This window comes from Eleutherodactylus coqui, chromosome 4 (assembly GCF_035609145.1).
Source record: "Eleutherodactylus coqui strain aEleCoq1 chromosome 4, aEleCoq1.hap1, whole genome shotgun sequence".
NCBI classification, from domain to species: Eukaryota; Metazoa; Chordata; class Amphibia; order Anura; family Eleutherodactylidae; genus Eleutherodactylus; species Eleutherodactylus coqui.
Window position 1 is genome coordinate 298,314,765 of NC_089840.1, and position 18,010 is coordinate 298,332,774.

At 48.2% G+C, this 18,010-nt stretch overlaps 1 protein-coding gene across 1 annotated transcript in view; it reads left to right on the forward strand.

The window, feature by feature from the left end:
- The window catches only part of TDRD1 (tudor domain containing 1), a 68,817-nt gene extending 56,230 nt beyond the window's left edge, over positions 1-12,587 (forward strand). Inside the window, exons 15-18 of the mRNA XM_066601481.1 lie at positions 2,697-2,864; positions 3,795-4,016; positions 4,185-4,222; positions 12,021-12,587. Coding sequence (XP_066457578.1) covers positions 2,697-2,864; positions 3,795-4,016; positions 4,185-4,222; positions 12,021-12,077 — 485 coding nt within the window. The 3' untranslated portion in view covers positions 12,078-12,587. The remainder of the gene's footprint in view (positions 1-2,696; positions 2,865-3,794; positions 4,017-4,184; positions 4,223-12,020) is intronic.
- Positions 12,588-18,010: the final 5,423 nt, after the last annotated feature.

Sequence of the window (18,010 nt, forward strand, 5' to 3'; positions counted from 1 at the left end):
TTATCCGCACTCGCTGTAGAATTTATTTTAATCACCTTTCATCAGAGACAAGCACATTACTTCTCTACATGGTCTCCGTGTTTCGGGACACTTTGCCCGCCTGTCAACAAGCTTTCATATTTCCCCATTAAAGATGTTTTACACTGGGCCGCGAGCCACGAATGCACCGCTGTCATCACCTCTTCATCAGTCGTGAGTGTTGGACCTCTTAGGTCGGCTTCACAAGGGCAAGAAAATCACGCAGGATTTGTGCATTGCAAGACACACAAATGTGAACCATTGGGGTCGTACACAGGAGCGATGGTTTCCTGCATGCTCCCGCATCGCAGAGCCCGTTGTTTTCAATTGAGTCGACAGCAGGAGAGTCGGCCTTATTGTAAGCAATGGTAGAAACTCTGCGATCCTCTGCCGCGGCTGTGCCGGCTGTGCCGGAGGATCCCTTCAACCCCCGAAATGATGCAAGGCTGTTTCATATGAAAAGCCTTGCATCCATAGGGATTTCACATGGTGGGGAGCGCGATATGGCGGCGGGATTCATGGCTCCATATAGCATTCGCCTGTGTGATGTTAGCCTTAAGGGCTTCTTTCAGGGGACTGAGCAGGTGATAGTCCAATGGGGCAAGTTCAGGACTAGAGGAAGATACTAGAACACCTCAAAACAAAGTTTTTGGAGAGTGTGGACAGTATGGGCAGCGGTGTGCGGACGTACGGTGTCATGCTACAACACACAATTTTAGGCTTCAGCTCTTCAGTGAGCATCTCGGTGTAACGAGCACTGATGATTGTTGAACCTTTTTCCTGATAATGTTCCAATACCGGTCCTTGAGCACCCCAGAAGACTGTGAACATCGATTTTGTAGCTTATGGTTGACTTTTGGACTTTTTCTTGGTCGGTGATTCGGGATGTTTCCATTCTCTAGTGTTTTACTCCCGGCTCGTAGTGAGGAATCCAAGTCTCCAGTAATGATGCTTCATAAGAAGCTTTCACCTTCCCTTAGAGTATCTCTCTTTGTGTGCGGATGTCCAAACGCTTTGGTTTGTGTTCTTTTGTGAGTTGTTTTAGTCTCTCACAAACTTTTCCAGTACTAAGTCTGTCGTGGATTATTGCTAGACCGAGCCAAGGCTGATTTGCAACATAATCCATGGTCACTCGTCTATCCTACGGACTCGGTCCTCGTGACCCTCGGTGTTGTCATCAGTCATGGCTGGGCGTCCCGCTCCTTCTTCATGACTGACACTCGCGTGTCCTTCTTTGACCTCATCCATTCATATACACTTCTTTGCCACACTTTCTCCATACTGCGCACCAAGACTTTGATGAAGACCCGACCCTCAGAGCACAAAAAACAAATCATGAAGAACCCTCAGTAGGTTGGAAAGCTCGCTGTAACATCATGTATGTTTGTTGGCCGTTAAGAGGTCTCCTATCTACAAGATGACTTGGTATCTCTTGCTCGGAACAACCACATTTTGCTCTACTAACTAAAGCCCCATTTACATGGCCCCTCTCCCCGGCCCCTCTCCCCGGCCCCTCTCCCCGGCCCCTCTCCCCGGCCCCTCTCCCCGGCCCCTCTCCCCGGCCCCTCTCCCCGGCCCCTCTCCCCGGCCCCTCTCCCCGGCCCCTCTCCCCGGCCCCTCTCCCCGGCCCCTCTCCCCGGCCCCTCTCCCCGGCCCCTCTCCCCGGCCCCTCTCCCCGGCCCCTCTCCCCGGCCCCTCTCCCCGGCCCCTCTCCCCGGCCCCTCTCCCCGGCCCCTCTCCCCGGCCCCTCTCCCCGGCCCCTCTCCCCGGCCCCTCTCCCCGGCCCCTCTCCCCGGCCCCTCTCCCCGGCCCCTCTCCCCGGCCCCTCTCCCCGGCCCCTCTCCCCGGCCCCTCTCCCCGGCCCCTCTCCCCGGCCCCTCTCCCCGGCCCCTCTCCCCGGCCCCTCTCCCCGGCCCCTCTCCCCGGCCCCTCTCCCCGGCCCCTCTCCCCCTTACACTGAACGGTTCTAATCCCGGGACGACTATCATACAACCGGGTTTTGAACAACTCTGAACGAAATCGTCCCGTGTAAACGGCCCTAACACCGTACCAAACTTTTTTCCTTTTTGCTGACCATAATGAACTATATGAGGGATGAACAACCGTCCCCCCATGGAGTCTGCATCGGCCGGTTAGATGAGCACCAATCTCATTGATAGGACCTCATCCCTGCAACCATAAACTCATATGTAAAAGGACCCCTAATCGCAGTGAGGATCCTTTTACATGACTAGATCTCTTCCTGATGAACACAGATCAGTGAGATCAACGCTCGTCTTCCTGGGGTTTGATTACTTGGCTTGATTCAGACTTTGCGGTGCGCGAACGATCATTTAGCCCCCATTTTCCAACGCAAATCCCCCGTTCACATAGGGTGCCGTCCATAATGATATTTGGTGCTGCACGATTAAGCGATCTGCCGATGAACGAGCATTTACCGGATGATCTGCCACACCGTCCCCCAGCCCAGCGATCAGTGAGGACATCTCCTACCTGATCATCGGCCCCTGCAAGAAGCCCCTCACACATAGACATTGTATCTGGTGCAATGAAGGGGAATGGAGCACCCATCCGACGCCCGTCACGCCCCGATTACTACGAGCAGGTGGAAGCCTAACACATGTTGTGCTGCCGCCCTACTGGAGGCCCATGGTGATATTCATCTTCTGTACTTTCAGAGGACGGCCAGTGGTACCGAGCCGTGGTCCTTGAGCTTCACGGAGCCTCTGCCAAGGTTGCATATGCCGATTACGGCAACACGGAGGTCCTGCCCTTCGCCTGCCTGCTGCCCATGAAGGAACGTTTCCTGGAGCTTCCGGTACAGCTGACATCATGTTCTCTCGCAGGTGAGACGCCGCTGTCTACCGTACAAATCCGCCTCACACGGGCGGATTTACATTGCGGATTCCGCGATCACCATCCGTGCAGGAGATCCGCGGCAGAGCGCAGGCACTTTGGCTTTTTTATGCAGGCTTGCGGATGCCAATTGCATATTTCGCAGGTGGAATAAAAAAAAGCAGCATGCTCTATGTTTTTGTGGACTCTGCGCAGTCGTGTTGGACTTCTCTGACCTTCCGATCCGCAGCGATTCGTTGTGGCGTACCTTCCACTCTGTGAGGAAATGGTTCTGCAGTAATATCGGCCCCTGCGGACAGGAAGCTTCTTGTAGTCGCTGCAGATTAGATGGCGGTGCCGACATGTTTTGACCGGCTGACAGGAAGGGGTCAGCGATTCATGCTGCTTGCACCAAATTCTGACCTCCCATCAGCAACAGAAACCTGGATCCATCTATCTGCCCAGGGGATGTTTTTCCGCTGCTCGGTGATACAAGTTTTGCGCTCACCTGACGGGTCGGGAATACCTTAACCCTTTCCAATCCAATTTGTATCCTGGCTTTCCTAGGGGGCTTACTCTTTTTCTGCCGTTATACAACAGCGCTATCTGCTGCCTAAAGCCAGTACTGCATGAGGTGACACGTTGGATAGGCTCCGACAGCAGAGAGGCTGGCAATATACAGTAAGAGAACCCCGACGGACGTCTTCCAACATCGGAGCTGTACAGCCTTAAATCATAATGTCTTCAGACGTCAGACAGTGGATTGGAAAGGGTTATCATGAGCTTTTCAATAAATGACAGGCAATGCAAGCAAGATAGGTAAAATCTGCATTAACATTTCACTACCGGATTGCCTGGGGTCCATTTTGTTGGGTGCACCCGGTTATATACTGAATGCCCCAGTTCATACTGATGCCATGTATTCCCATCTCATCCCCTAGATGCGCTCCCGGTTACTGAGCGGTGGTCCCCGGAGGCTACCTGCACCCTGACGTCTGTATTACTGGGGGCTGACGTTCTCATCACAGCCAAGTCATTACACGCTGGGAGATATCACGTGTCTGTGAACAAACCGCAGGAGGGCGGCGTGTTACGTGTGGCTGAGACGCTGCTGACCGATGGGCTGGCCAGAAGTGGGACCCCCATGACCAACGGCTGTCCGGGTAAGACAAGACGTCGGCATCCAGTCTACCAATGTTCTGTCCTCCTCTAGCTGCAGCAGCCACTTCTGCACTGTATCGCCATATGGGCCTCGGTCCTGCTGCACCTTTGCTGGATGTTTTTGCTGTGTTTTTGTCCTGTTTTCTCACTTTTTTGCCTTTGATTTACAGATGGAAGCGGCTGCTGCTGCCGGGATCTCCTGAAGAGAGTAAGTCACTGGGTGCAAGTTGGGTCGGCACAATCATAGACCAACCATAATATGTGGCGAGTGGAATAGAATTGTTGTAGCTGAAGAAGACCCTCCATGTGCAAACTATTGTCTGAGTGCCGGACCCCCTGCAGTTTATGACCAGTTCCTGTTATGCAAGAACAGGACATTGTGATTTTGGCCGGGCACCGCTCGTTCCAATATACACTTCTGTAACTCCGGTCCTTCAGCTCTTTCAGCGCTATTAACAAACTTCTGCCCATTTTAAAGATAAGAGTCTTGGCCCTTGATAGCCGGGGGCCCCAGCATTGGGTATGGGATATTGAATTTCCAGCTGTTGTTTCAGTCGGTGTGTGCAGAGATGAAGGGGAGGACGGACCCGCCGCAGCAGGGAGGATCTGTGATCATTTTTTCCTTGTCCATTTCTTTGGGGGATATATCATAAACCCATGTGTATAGCTGCTGCCACTGGGAGGCGGATACGAAGCAGAGAAAAAAAATGTTGGCTCCTCCTACCAGCTATACGCCTCCTGTTTTAGGTCAGTGTCTGTAGGAGGCAGACCTCTCCTTCCATCGGTCTTCAGTTATTTCTTCCTGACTTTGGGTATACAGGGCTGGCATTCGGCTCTCCCTGCTACCCCACTGAAGAGGGCGAACAGACTGGCATTAACCACTCTATTGCCAGCCCAGACCTCAGAAGACAAGGAGCCATGGTAAGTGTTAGTCTGGCCCTGACCCGTAGCCATAGTAGCCCCCACTTCGAAGCACTCCCTTTCCAAAGGCTGGTGAGTACTGGGGCACATACACCTGGCGCTGTGGGGCGGAAAGGTAAGTATTTTTTCCGCCAAGGTAAGTATCCCTACTACATTTCTCTTTTTTCCTTTTTCCTCCACAACTACCACCACCACTGTTCGTCTTAAAATCCACTTCCTCTAACTTAGCCCCTAGTTCTAAAACTAGACAGTTCTACCCCCCTCTTACGGTGGCAGCTTGACCCCATCACCCTCTTCCTTCCTCCCGTGACTCCCCTTCTCTGATCAGAAACACAATAATTTCCTGCATCGGGGGTCTCGCGGAAACCGCTGCAGCCGAGGTCCACTCGTAGCACCACTGACCGGTCTCTTGGACCATTCTGGACTGGAGGTCTCTTGCGCCACAGGCAGGTGGCACACGGAGGCTTTTCTTGTCAGAGCCATGTGTGCCGGATGTTTTATGGTTGTCCCCCTTCATTTCAGCATGGCGGTTGCTGCATACCCGGAGCGTCATCCGCGGGTGGAATTTGTGGCGCTTTAGGCCCCGGCTTCAGCCTAGCATGAGGTACTTTTATAGTAGGACGAGCATGGACAAGGGACGGCTTCCTGCCTGTCCACCAATCAGGGCTACTGTGGCCGGGCTTCCTGTCCTCGGATCCTCTTCACCCAGTCCCCCTCTTGACATCAGAACTTGCTCCTCTGTTTGGTCGTCTCCCTCCTCTCTTCACAGCCCCCACCCTCAGGTCTTGTTGTTTTTTCCTCTCTACATCCACAGTCTCACTTTGGCATGATGGGACTAGTAGTGCACCTAACAAGCTCCTTGTTCATCTGCAAGGGGCTCATCAGCATTCCAGCTCTGCTTCCAGCAGCTTGTCTTCCATCGTTTCTTGTGCAGTGACCATAGCAGTAGGCCTATATAAGAACACTCTGCTGACTATTATGCAGCATTTAGCATCATGTCTGACTCCAGGGCTGAAGGCACCAAACAGGGTGCAGGCAGTCACCCATTTTATGTGCACTCACTGTAGTACCTAATTCCCAAGTGAACAGTCTGAGACGTTATACCCCAACTGTCTTCCATTGAATTGGGTGGACAGTAAATCGCCTGCAGACACTCTTCCTCTCCAACCCCGTCATATGGCGAACCGGGATGGGCATGCTCCCTTTCTCGGACGGTATTGGACCTTACTAAAGCATCTACTGCCATTATGGACAGGCTGGACTGCCTTATTCATTAACCACTACCAAGCTTGTTTGACGATGATTATTTTGCAACACACGACCCTCCACGTCTGGGCAAGAAAAATGAAGAAAGCGCATACAGAATGCGAGGAATTGGGCTAAGCAGCAGCACATGTGAAAAAGACTTGGGTATACTAATAGATCATAGACTGAACATGAGTCAACAATGTGATGCAGCAGCCAAAAAGGCAAACACAATTCTGGGATGTATTAAGAGAAGCATAGAGTCTAGATCACGTGAGGTCATTATCCCCCTCTACTCTTCCTTAGTCAGACCTCATCTGGAATACTGGGGCCAGTTCAGGAATGTATTAGAAGCATAGAGTCTAGATCACGTGAGGTCATTATCCCCTCTACTCTTCCTTAGTATTCCAGATGAGGTCTGACTAAGTCCAGTTCTGGGCACCCCACTTTAAAAAAAACTGGAGCAAGTTCAGAGAAGAGTTACCAAGATGGTGAGCGGTCTGCAAATCATGTCCTATGAGGAACGGTTAAAGGATCTGGGAATGTTTAGCAGAAGAGAAGGCTGAGAGGAGACTTAATAGCGGTCTACAGATATCTGAAGGGCGGTCACAGTGCAGAGGGATCAGCCCTATTCTCATCTGCACAAGGAAAGACTAGAAGCAATGGGATGAAACTGAAAGGGAGGAGACACAGATTAGATATTAGACAGTGAGGGGGATCAGTGAGTGGAACAGGTTGCCACAAGAGGTGGGGAGTTCTCCTTCAATGGAAGTGTTCAGAGGCGGACAGACATCTGTCTGGGATAATTTAATGAATCCTGCACTGAGCAGGGGGTAGGACCGATGAACCCGGAGGACCCGATGACCCCAGAGGTCTCTTCCAACTCTACCATTCTATGATTCTACGTGGTGGATTCTGGAAACAACCCAGATCTCCTCGCTCGAGGACCTCTTCCAGCTCCCACACATCGGCATCATCCCCAGTCCCTACGCGGGCCGGTTTGGAGCTCTCTTTCTGAGAAGAAAGTCGCTCTGCAGGTGAACTTTTAGGTTCTGACCTGGATGAGGAGCAAGTTTTTAAAAACTCTCTTCTCTAGTCGATAGCCTGATAGTGTCATTGTTGGTCCGCAGACATCACCTCCTAAAAAGTCTCCAACCGGTCTTCTCTTTACTGGAACTCACCTCTTTGGCTGCCGCCTAGACAAATTTATTTCTAAAGGCTCTCACCTTTGAGAATACAGGTCCACTTGTCAGTGCAGTGGCAAGAAGGAGAGGACTAATTTTTGTTCCTATCGTCACTCCAGGCCTGAGCCTTTAGCATGAAGAGTGATCTTCCAGAGTGGGGGCCATCTTCTGCTGTTCAGGGACATTTAGTTTGCTCACACCCAAGATTCTTGGGTGCGCGAGATTATCTCTTCGGGAAATGCTATAGATTTTCGTTCTGCTTCCCGAGTATTTTTTCGCCTCTTCCCCACCATGCGATCCAGCCAGACTCTGACCTTTGAGTCACTCAAGATTTACTCGACCAAGGTATCTTTGTCTTCATTCATGCCCTAGCGATCCTCTGGAAACAGAAAGTCTTTCTCAAGAAAGTTAGGATGGAGGGTGTCCCAATAAGCCTTATAGCGCCAGACCAGCCACGCCGTCCTTGGCATGCCAATATTGTGTCCCTACTGGTCGACATGCCCTGGCTCCTGACACCCAGACAGGATGTCCTGCGGCACGGCCCAGCTCTTCACCTACATTTCCATACTTTGTTTGAGGTTGTGGCTGTTGAATTCACAGTCTTGAAATTGGAAATTCTCTTTCAGATAACAACAAGCATCATCATCTCCAACCCATGCATTTTTCTGTTCCCAGAATCCTTTCCTTCCTTCAAGCAGGCGTGGATATTGGCTTGAGCCTCAGTGCCTTAAAGGGTCAAGTTTCGACACGATCTGTTCTTTTCCAACACTCCCTGGCTTCTTGATTCGTGGTGTGTACATTTCTTCAGAGAGGGGCTCATGCTATCCCTCCTTATCTTCCGACAGCATCTTGGGATCTCAATCTGGTGTTAGTGGCATTACAATTGTCTCCCTTCACGCCATTGTGTGATATAGAGACTGTCAGGCCTTAAGGCCTATTTACACCAACCCATGATCGCTAAAAAAATCACTAATCGGCGATTGTTTTAGCAGTCATCGTGCGCTTTCTGGCACTGCTAGTTGATCATTAAATTCAGTCCAACCTAAAAATCGTCATTCAGTCTTATCAGCAGTTCTCCATGGGGAGTGCTGATAGCATTGTTTCCCCGTGGAGAACAAATGATCTGAGCACAGATAAGAGCCTCAGACTATTAACTGCTTTCAGCTAAGGCTTCATTTGCACACTTAATTGCTATTAAGTAGCTGAGTAGCTACTTAATAGTTTATGCAAAATGATCGTTCAAAGCTGTCACTCAAACCGTCGTGTGAGCGATCATTGGCCCGTGTAAATGGGCCTTTAGACCTATATTCGGCATCCAATTTTTTTAATCCTTTGTATAATCTCATGCCGGCCCTGAATAGTTGGAATGCAGTTATAAAAAAAATAATTAAAAAAAAAAAATTAAGTTTCCCCCGTCTGTTGATATCTACATTTAGAACCGGCCATTGTCTCACCTCCCTGGACAAGAGCCCTGCTGGGATGTAAATAACCCCCTTTCTTCTCCCACCTATATTTGTGTGGGTACATTAGCATGAAGATACTTGTATGACCATGGACTTGTTAATGAAGTCTTAGAAAAACCACTCACCTGGCAGAGGGCTGCTTGTAGACCCGCCAGAGCTGGACATTCAGATTAGGGAAAATCTTTTAATAATAATTCTTAGTTGTGTGAGGGTCCCAGCCCGATATGAAATATAGTTTCAGAATTGGGCGGCCAGCTGAATAAAACGCATCGTCACACGTTTCAGTACGGGCCGCAGAACCTCCTCAGACCTGGTTATAATTTACGTGTCACGCTTGATATCAATGAATAGATATAATCATGACCAGAAATATGGCAGGCGTATCTTCCCGGAGGACCTCGTGCAGAGATATGACCAAAATGGGAATTATGATTATGTAGAGCTCATACAAATCCAACCCTCCCTTCTCTGTATGACCTCACAGAGGGTGGGGGAAGGCGTGTTCTGAGGAAACGTTTAAAACTGGGGGCTCGCAGAGGATGAGTTGTCAGACTTCAGAGCTCTCAGCGTAAGGCTGCCCTATTTGCTTCAGTGGCTCTGCACGTATTGGAACCCTGGGCCGTGTGTCCCAAATCCGGTACCTTTCTTTTATTTTCTCCGGTTTATTTTACAAATACGGTCTTGTTGTGTATATACCTGTACATCCTTATACCCCTGTGTAGCATCCTTTTTGTATATCCTTTGTGTCAGGATTGGCTGCTATCGGGGTCGCCGTGGCCGCACGGCAGACGCTGTCGCCCCGGCTGCGATTGCGCGACGCAGGTGGACTCCTACGCTGGTCATCATCCCTGCCCGCCCGGCTCCTACACGGCGCAGAGGTGTTTAAACCCCTCAGTTTCTGCCAGTGTTTGTATAGGCTTCCTTGCACTCACCAGCGTTCCCTTGGATTCCTGTTTACTAGTGTTGTGACCTCGGCTTTTCCCCTGACCTGACTTCGTCTCCTCCTTCTGTACTGCGTTTCTCCGGACTGACTTTTTGTGCTTGACCTTGGCTTGCTCCTAGACTGGGTTGCGGTTTTTCCTTTGTGCTTCGCTCTGGTTGCCTGTTTGTCTGTCCGTTTGTTTTCTGTTTCCAGGGATTGTGGATTTCCCCTGCATTCCCCTAGCCAGTGTAGGGACCGTCACCCAGTTGCCCGCCTGGGGTTAGCCAGGAGTGGAGGCAAGTAGGCAGGGACAGGGGTTGTGGGCTACGTTGCAGGGACCCCCCACTCCTGCTTTCCCTGGTTTTCCTGACACTGTGTGTGTGTGTGTGTATATGTATATATATATATATATATATATATATATATATATATATATATATATATATATATATATATATATATATATATATATATATATATATATATATATATAGTGTGTGTGTGTGTATAATATACAGAATTTGCACCTCTAGTCTTTTTCTAGAATGAATCTCCAATTTATTAGTCAGTCTTGTCCATTTTAAAACGAACCGTAAGTCTGGGTTCCAGTTTACCTGTAGCAAGCTGGTAGTGGCAGTGTGTGTATTGTGCGCGGTACTGTAGAGCGCCGGGGTGCGTTAGATCGCATCAGGTGGTGATTTTGAGCTTTCGTTTTGCATGTGTGCCAAAGCCCAGGAAAGCTGGGTAGAAAATCTGCCTGTATTATACTGACTGAGCTTGCAGTCCTGCTAAAGTGATCGATCGAGGCTCGGGCATGGCGAATTGGTAGCGGCGAGGCGCTTGAATTAGTCGATCCGTGAGTAATCGGGACAGAGCCGGGTTTGATGGGTATGTCTCTCTCCGTGACACAATGCATGACATTTCCATCCTTCTGCTATCCTTGAAGGTCACCTTCCTGGTAGCCGTTACTTCGATCCGCTTCATTTCGGATCTTGCCGTGTTATCATGCAGATATCCTTTTCCTGTGCTTTATCAGGACCATGCGGTCCTCCGCCTGTTCTATCCTTTCTGCCCAAGGTGGTCTTGTACTTCCACCTCAACAAGGGCATCGTTCTGCCCGCCTTCTGTCCGGAGCCATGCTTTTGCATCTTCTGATGTTGCTGGGGGTCGCAGGGCTCTGCAGGCGGCAGTACCCTGACCGCTTTGCCAGTAGTTCAGAGCCACCGCTAGGGACTGCTGCTTTTGAACGTCCCAAGGTCTTCGCTGCGCCCCCAATGACAGCTGAGAAAGCAGTTTTTGTTACTCTGGTGTTTATTGGGGGACGCAGCACCCACCCATTGTTTGGGGGGACCGGCTGTTCCCTGTTCCGGGCTCCCCCTTCACTTCTTGGTTTAGTTGTATGTTGTTTTGAGTTATGTATAATTTAGTCTTTGGGCTTTTTCCTGTCCTGCTGCAGGTGTACAAACGGAGTGCCTACAGGAGGGGTATGCTGGCAGGAGGGTCGCCTCCTAGTGGCAGGAGCTATACCCAGGGTCTTCGCTGCGTCCCGCACTGAACATCTGAGAAGGGGATTTTACAATGAGTAACAAAAAAATCCTTTTTTTAAAAAAAACTAATGCCAGAATTGCTGTTTTTGTTTTGACTGCCTAAGAAAAAAATGCAATAAGCAATCCAAAAGTCACATGACCCGTAAACTACCAATAAAAACTACACCCCTTCCTGCAAACAACAAGCCCCACAGAAGTAAACCTGTTCAGGGCCTTTAAACGTGGCGATGCAGATTCTATTGTTTTTCTTTAAAACTGCTGTCGGCGAGTTCTGGCTCATCGGTGCGACGGTGGAAATCGCTTGGCCCTTAGGGCACAAATATAGGCCGGTCACTAAGGGGTTAAACGTGTTGAAGTGTTTTCCGTTTTCGGCTCGGGCAGCGGATGCGCTTTAATGAAACTGCAACCGAAAATACCTTTACCTGCCGCTACTGAAAAACAATAAACTTGCGGTTTCACAATGTGTTTCTCTGTTTGTTTTCCGTTGCCTGTGTGGCGCCCCCTGCTGCACACACTCAGGATTACAGCTCCCACTAGGGAGTAAGCAGATTAGATTAGTTTTTGGTAAGCAGCACTATATTCTGATATGGTGGCATAAGAGTCACCATGTAGGGGTGTAAAGATGCCCCCGCAGTGCGGCAGCCATGTAGCGGTCAGCGGGGGATGGGGGATGGGGGGGGCTGAGAGAGATTGTGTTTTTTATGGTTGTCCTATTTTTTCGCAGGTGGAGAAGTTGGAAGAAATAATTCTACGTCTTCTAAATCCTGAAGAACTGAAATAATGAAGCGGCGTGCGAGGAGCCGTTGTGAGGAGCGCCGGTGCACGGAGACATTTATTTTGCACGTCACGCACTCCTTCCGCTCCCCATGTTGCAGTTTGCGGCTTTTTTTGCTGTTTCAATTTTTTTTGCACTAGTAGAAAAGAAAAACCAGCGATGGTGAAGATCCGATGTCCGGGGAAAAGCGGCTTACTGACTGAGTTATGAAAGAGTTCAGTCTGACCCAGTCCTGCTCACAGCTGATGTGCTCGTTCCTGTGTGTCGTTGCAGTTAGTACTGTCGGCTTGGAGTCCATGGCTGAGGGTCTGCGGCACCCCTGCTGGATGTAAAGGGATAATATGAACTTATCCACAGGCTAGGTGATAACTATCTGACTGCAGGGGGTCAGACTTCTGAGACCCCCACCAATCAGCAGAGAAGGGGTCTCATGTACCCCTAAATGAATGGTGGTCTAAGCGACTTTGCAGTCACAGGTGCGTGGTTTGGGGGGGGGGGGCTTTAAAGGGAACCTGCTAGCATTTGTTATCAATGTGAACCAATAACATTGGTAGATTAATGTTTCATCTGTGTTTGCAACAATGTTTCACCTCCGCCTGCTGGAGTGGATGATGGTGTTAGCAGGTAGGCCCGGCAGAATCCTTCCCTTCCCCCACAGTTTAGATCCCCAGTTCTGCTGGCCCCCACGGTCATAGCAAGAACATTGTGTGAAAGATGGGTATTAATCTATCGCTGCTGTTGGTTCATAGCGATAGAACATGCTGAACGTTCCCTTTAAACCACTTGCATAGTCCTCTACACCAGCCAGCACTTCCGGTATGGAGTTGGTTGTCCTGTAAGGCCGCGGTCCCATAGACCTGGGTGCCTTCTTGTGAGTCACCGGAGCGGGTTTCTATGGAACAGTTCATGATGTCCGGTGCCAGACAGAAAAATTTAGCATGCAGCGTTTTGCTATCCAGCTATGGACAGTGGATCAGCGCAAAAGGTGCCCCAAAATGGCGTCCTCTGTGTCCGAAACACTGTCAGAATAGAACGAATAGATGGGAACTCGGCATTATAGGAAGTTACCCCAGTCAACAGGATAGGGAATAACTCTCATTGGTGTCGGCTGAATGTTAGGACCCCCACTGAATGTTGTCTCTGAAGTTGCCCAAATGAATGCCGTGGCTGCTGAGCGTGTGCACTGCACTCCATTTATTTCATTGGGACTACAAGAAATCCCAGAGTTCTTCCACCTACCTATCTCCGGCAGTTCCATGGATGTGAAGGGAGCCCAGCGTGCTTGCTTTACTATCACTTCATTCATTGAAGGATCTTAACGACCCCCATTCTGACTATGGATGGGGGTTCCAGTGTTCAGGATAGCATCATATTATTGGAAGACCCCTATAACTTAGGCTGTGTGAGCAGGGCTGGGGCGGGACGAGTCTTCAGTCCTTGGATATACAGCATAAGGATTGTCTATACTGACTGACCGTAAGCAGAGAACGTCGAGGAAGGGAAGCACAGAGTCTATTAGAAGGTTACACTTTATACAGTGATCTCCTCCATCGCAGAGAAGTGAATGGAGCACGAGGCACATATGTGCAGCACCCCTCCAGTCACATGGGGCATTTGGGGTGCCCTATTCTCGGTATCACTGAGGATCCCAGCCGCCGGACCCCCAACAAGCAGACAGGTTGGGAGATTAATGTATGTAGTAGGAAAACCCTTTTAAGCTTTATTTGCATCAGACTGGACGGCGGCACCGGATGCCACATAATGAATCCGTGCCGCTGATCATGGCCGATGACTGCTGGTTTCGCTCTAGAGCTGCGCTGAGCGACATGTAGAAAAGCACTTGAATTTTTTTGCCATTTTCTTTGGTTTTGTGTCTGGTGAAGAGAAGTTTTATTTGTTGCATAGAAACGTTTAGTAAGACTTTGCTTTGGTGCAGGAGGGCGCCCCCGGTCAGAGGATCCACAGCCGAAACCCCCGGCTACACGCTGCTATTTTCCATAGTAGATTGATACTGCTGGTCACCATTGGGGGCACCACATATTGAAGGGAATTACAATGGGGACAATTATCATTCGGAAGCCGCCACCATCGCTGGGGTCCTTTATGGTGTCTCAGATGTCACACAAGGGCTTTGGGCGGGGATCATCCTGCCAATTCAAATCTGTTTCTTGTTTACTTATCGGTGTCCATATCTGACCTGTAATAAATTGTTTGTTCTCATGCTCCGAGTCGTGGCTAAACTGAAGGTGGTGGGTCATTCCAGGACTAGTCGCCCAAGGGGTAACGCCCAACCATCTCCGATCTTTATGAAACCTTTCTTCATTACTTGAGTGAATATACAAATCTCAATTTTTAGGCACATGGGGTCAAGAAACACAAAGGGGGGCGATTCCCCAAAAGTCTCAAAGCCATCATGTTTGATCAGATCCTAGAAACGATCAGGCGTAGGAAGATGTCAATGTTTTCCTAATAATGTGGAGATTTATAACAGATTTTTCCTAACACATTAATTCCAAAACGAGTTAAAATAAAACTGGAACAAGAATTTCAAACCCTTTGGAACTTCAGGAAGAAAACATTTCTCTGTGTGCCGCAAAGCTTGCAGTTTCCTACCACAAAATGACAGGACGACATTATGTAGTTTTTGAGATATAAATTCTAGATGGTGACTGGCTCTGTACTGACAACTATTAAAGTGGTGGTAGATGGGCCCAAATACACCTGAATGTGGGATGGAGATCTGCTCCTGGACATGAAATTAGTTCAGCTAAGCAATAACCCCGAGGTTCATAGAGCTGCTGCAGCTAACTATCAACAGAATAAACCCAAGAATCATAGAGCTGCTGCAGCTAGCTATCAACAGAACAAACCCAAGGCTCATAGAACTGCTGCAGCTTAATATCAACAGAATAAACCCGAGGTTCATAGAGCTGCTGCAGCTAACTATCAACAGAATAAACCCAAGAATCATAGAGCTGCTGCAGCTAGCTATCAACAGAACAAACCCAAGGCTCATAGAGCTGCTGCAGCTAGCTATCAACAGAATAAACCCAAGGCTCATAGAACTGCTGCAGCTTAATATCAACAGAATAAACCCGAGGTTCATAGAACTGCTGCAGCTTAATATTAACAGAATAAACCCGAGGTTCATAGAACTGCTGCAGCTTAATATCAACAGAATAATCCCGAGGGTCATAGAGCTACAGCAGTAAATTGTCAACAGAATAACCACAAGGTTCATAGAGCTCCTGCAGCTATCAACAGAATAACCCCGAGATTCATACGGCTGCTGCAGCAAACTGTCAACAGAGTAACCACAAGGTTCATAGAGCTGCTGCAGCTAAAACAACTCCAAGGTTCATAGAGCTGCTGCAGCTTAATATCAACAGAATAACCCCAATGTTCATAGAGCTGCTTCAGCTAACTATCAATAGAATAACCCTGAGATTCATAAAGCTGCTGCAGCTAAATATCAACAGAATAAACCCAAGGATCATAGAGCTGCTGCAGCTTAATATCAACAGAATAATCCCGAAGTTCATATAGCTGCAGCAGCAAATTGTCAACAGAATAAACCCGAGGATCATAGAGCTGCTGCAGCTATCAACAGAATAAACCCAAGGTTCATAGAGCTGCTGCAGCTAACTATCAACAGAATAAACCCGAAGTTCATATAGCTGCAGCAGCAAATTGTCAACAGAGTAAACACAAGGATCATAGAGCTGCTGCAGCTTAATATTAACAGAATAATCCCGAGGTTCATAGAGCTGCAGCAGCAAATTGTCAACAGAGTAACCACGTGGTTCATAGAGCTGCTGCAGCTATCAACAGAATAACCCTGAGGTTCATACGACTGCTGCAGCAAACTATCAACAGAGTAACCACGTGGTTCATAGAGCTGCTGCAGCTATCAACAGAATAACCCTGAGGTTCATACGACTGCTGCAGCAAACTATCAACAGAGTAACCACAAGGTTCATAGATCTGCTGCAGCTTAATATCAACAAAATAACCCCAATGTTGATAGAGCTGCTGCAGCTAACTCTCAACAGAATAACCCTGAGGTTCATAGAGCTGCTTCAGCTAACTCTCAACAGAATAACCCTGAGGTTCATGAAGCTGCTGCAGCTAACTATCAACAGAATAAACCCGAAGTTCATAAAGCTGCTGCAGCCTAATATCAACAGAATGCCCCTGAGTTTCATAGAGCTGCTGCAGCTTAGTATCAACAGAATAAGCCAAAGGTTGATAGAACTGCTGCAGCTAACTATCAACAGAATAACCTCAAGGTTCATAGACTTGCAGAAGCTAAATACCAATAAAATAAACCTGAGGTCCCTAGAACATCATCAGCTGATATTTAACTGAGTAACCCCGAAATTGACAGAGCTGCTAATAGATATGATAGAAGTAATCTAAGAGGATGATCAGAAAGGCGATCACTTCCATGGAAAGTTAAAGATTTGGCCGGAATATTGTATGATTCTGATGTGGATTATGGATCTGAAAAAACTGTTGCTCTGCGAACTGCGGCTCATAAATGTATATATTGTAATGTCCTTAAGTGGAAAGAGACTCGTGGTTTCAGTGATGGTAAGGTGCAAATTCCGACTTTTGAGCCTTTGCCTGAGCTGCTCTATAGTTTCATTATGAGTCTTCATCCGGAGCACATACATTTTATGGACTGTATTAGAAAGTACAATAGTTGATTTCAAATGACGCCCTTTGGAGCCAAGCAAATTGTAAAAAATGGTTTTATGCCCACTATCAAAATGTAAGGACAGGTGTACCACTTAGTTGGTAGTCTGCTGCCTTTGCCAAAATCCAAAATTTCTACAGATTTATTTCATTGGTGAAGATGAACGAGAAGCAAGCTTGAAATGCAGTAATTAGTAATTTGAATGGTGTGAAACACAGTTGCAGCTGTTGACAAAGGCCATTGTCGGCCGAATCGTGTTCAGCGTGTACCTGTGAGTTGTGTGCCTTTTGAACCAATAAAGATATTTTAAGTGGTAGAAGCCCTCCTCCATACCTACTTTCCTTCTATGAAGTTTAGCCGATGGCCAACTGAGGACGAAGCTCCCGCTGTGAATTTTTTCCTTATACGTCGGAGGCGCTGCTGGTGAGGTGAGCCCACATTTACTCCTCTTCTTTTTTCACTGGTGTGAAACAATTTGGTGAAACAGTTGCAGGCGATGCTGCGCAAAAAGAAAGCAAACCTAAAGGACTTAAAAACTGCTGGAGAGAAAATACCTCCGAAGTTGTTATCAATGCTGATAGAAAACCAGAAAATGCTCATAGAGGACGCTTTAATGCTCCTGCAGCAAGGGAAGTGGCTCGGGTTGTCGTTGGAGAGCAGTGCGAACTACAAGATATTGTGTTACAAAGCCAGGATTTATAAAATAAAGTTTAGTCCGGTGTCGCCAGTAGAGCAAAATCTGATTGTTCTCAACAAGAAAAACCAAGTAGTTTTGTAGATATGAGACCTTTTAATGGCTGACAAAAATACATGATGTTTCAGCAGCTTCCAGACTTACTTCGGGCTCTTCCTCGGGTTTAATGGAATAGATCCAAAGATAGAGAGAAAACAGCACCAACCTGGTGTGATTCATTTGCACTTAAAACAGTACTAGAACAGGATGAGCAGAGGAGTAAATAATTAGTCCACCAATAAGGGATGTGAAAGTTTTATGGTCTCTAGATTGGTGTTAGGGGGTCACCAGGCCAGCGTGTTATCTCTGCTATAGATTTCTCATAATCTCCAATGCTGCATGAAGACTCTTCCAATGTTGATTCTGGTCTTGAGAGTGTCAAATATGGTTATGAACTTGTACTCCCAAATTCTTCTATGACATTGAGATTAGAAGTTGCCTTTTAATATAGTGACTGGGAACAACAATAGCAGGGAGCTATTCCCTCTCCCTTTCTTGCCCTCCCCT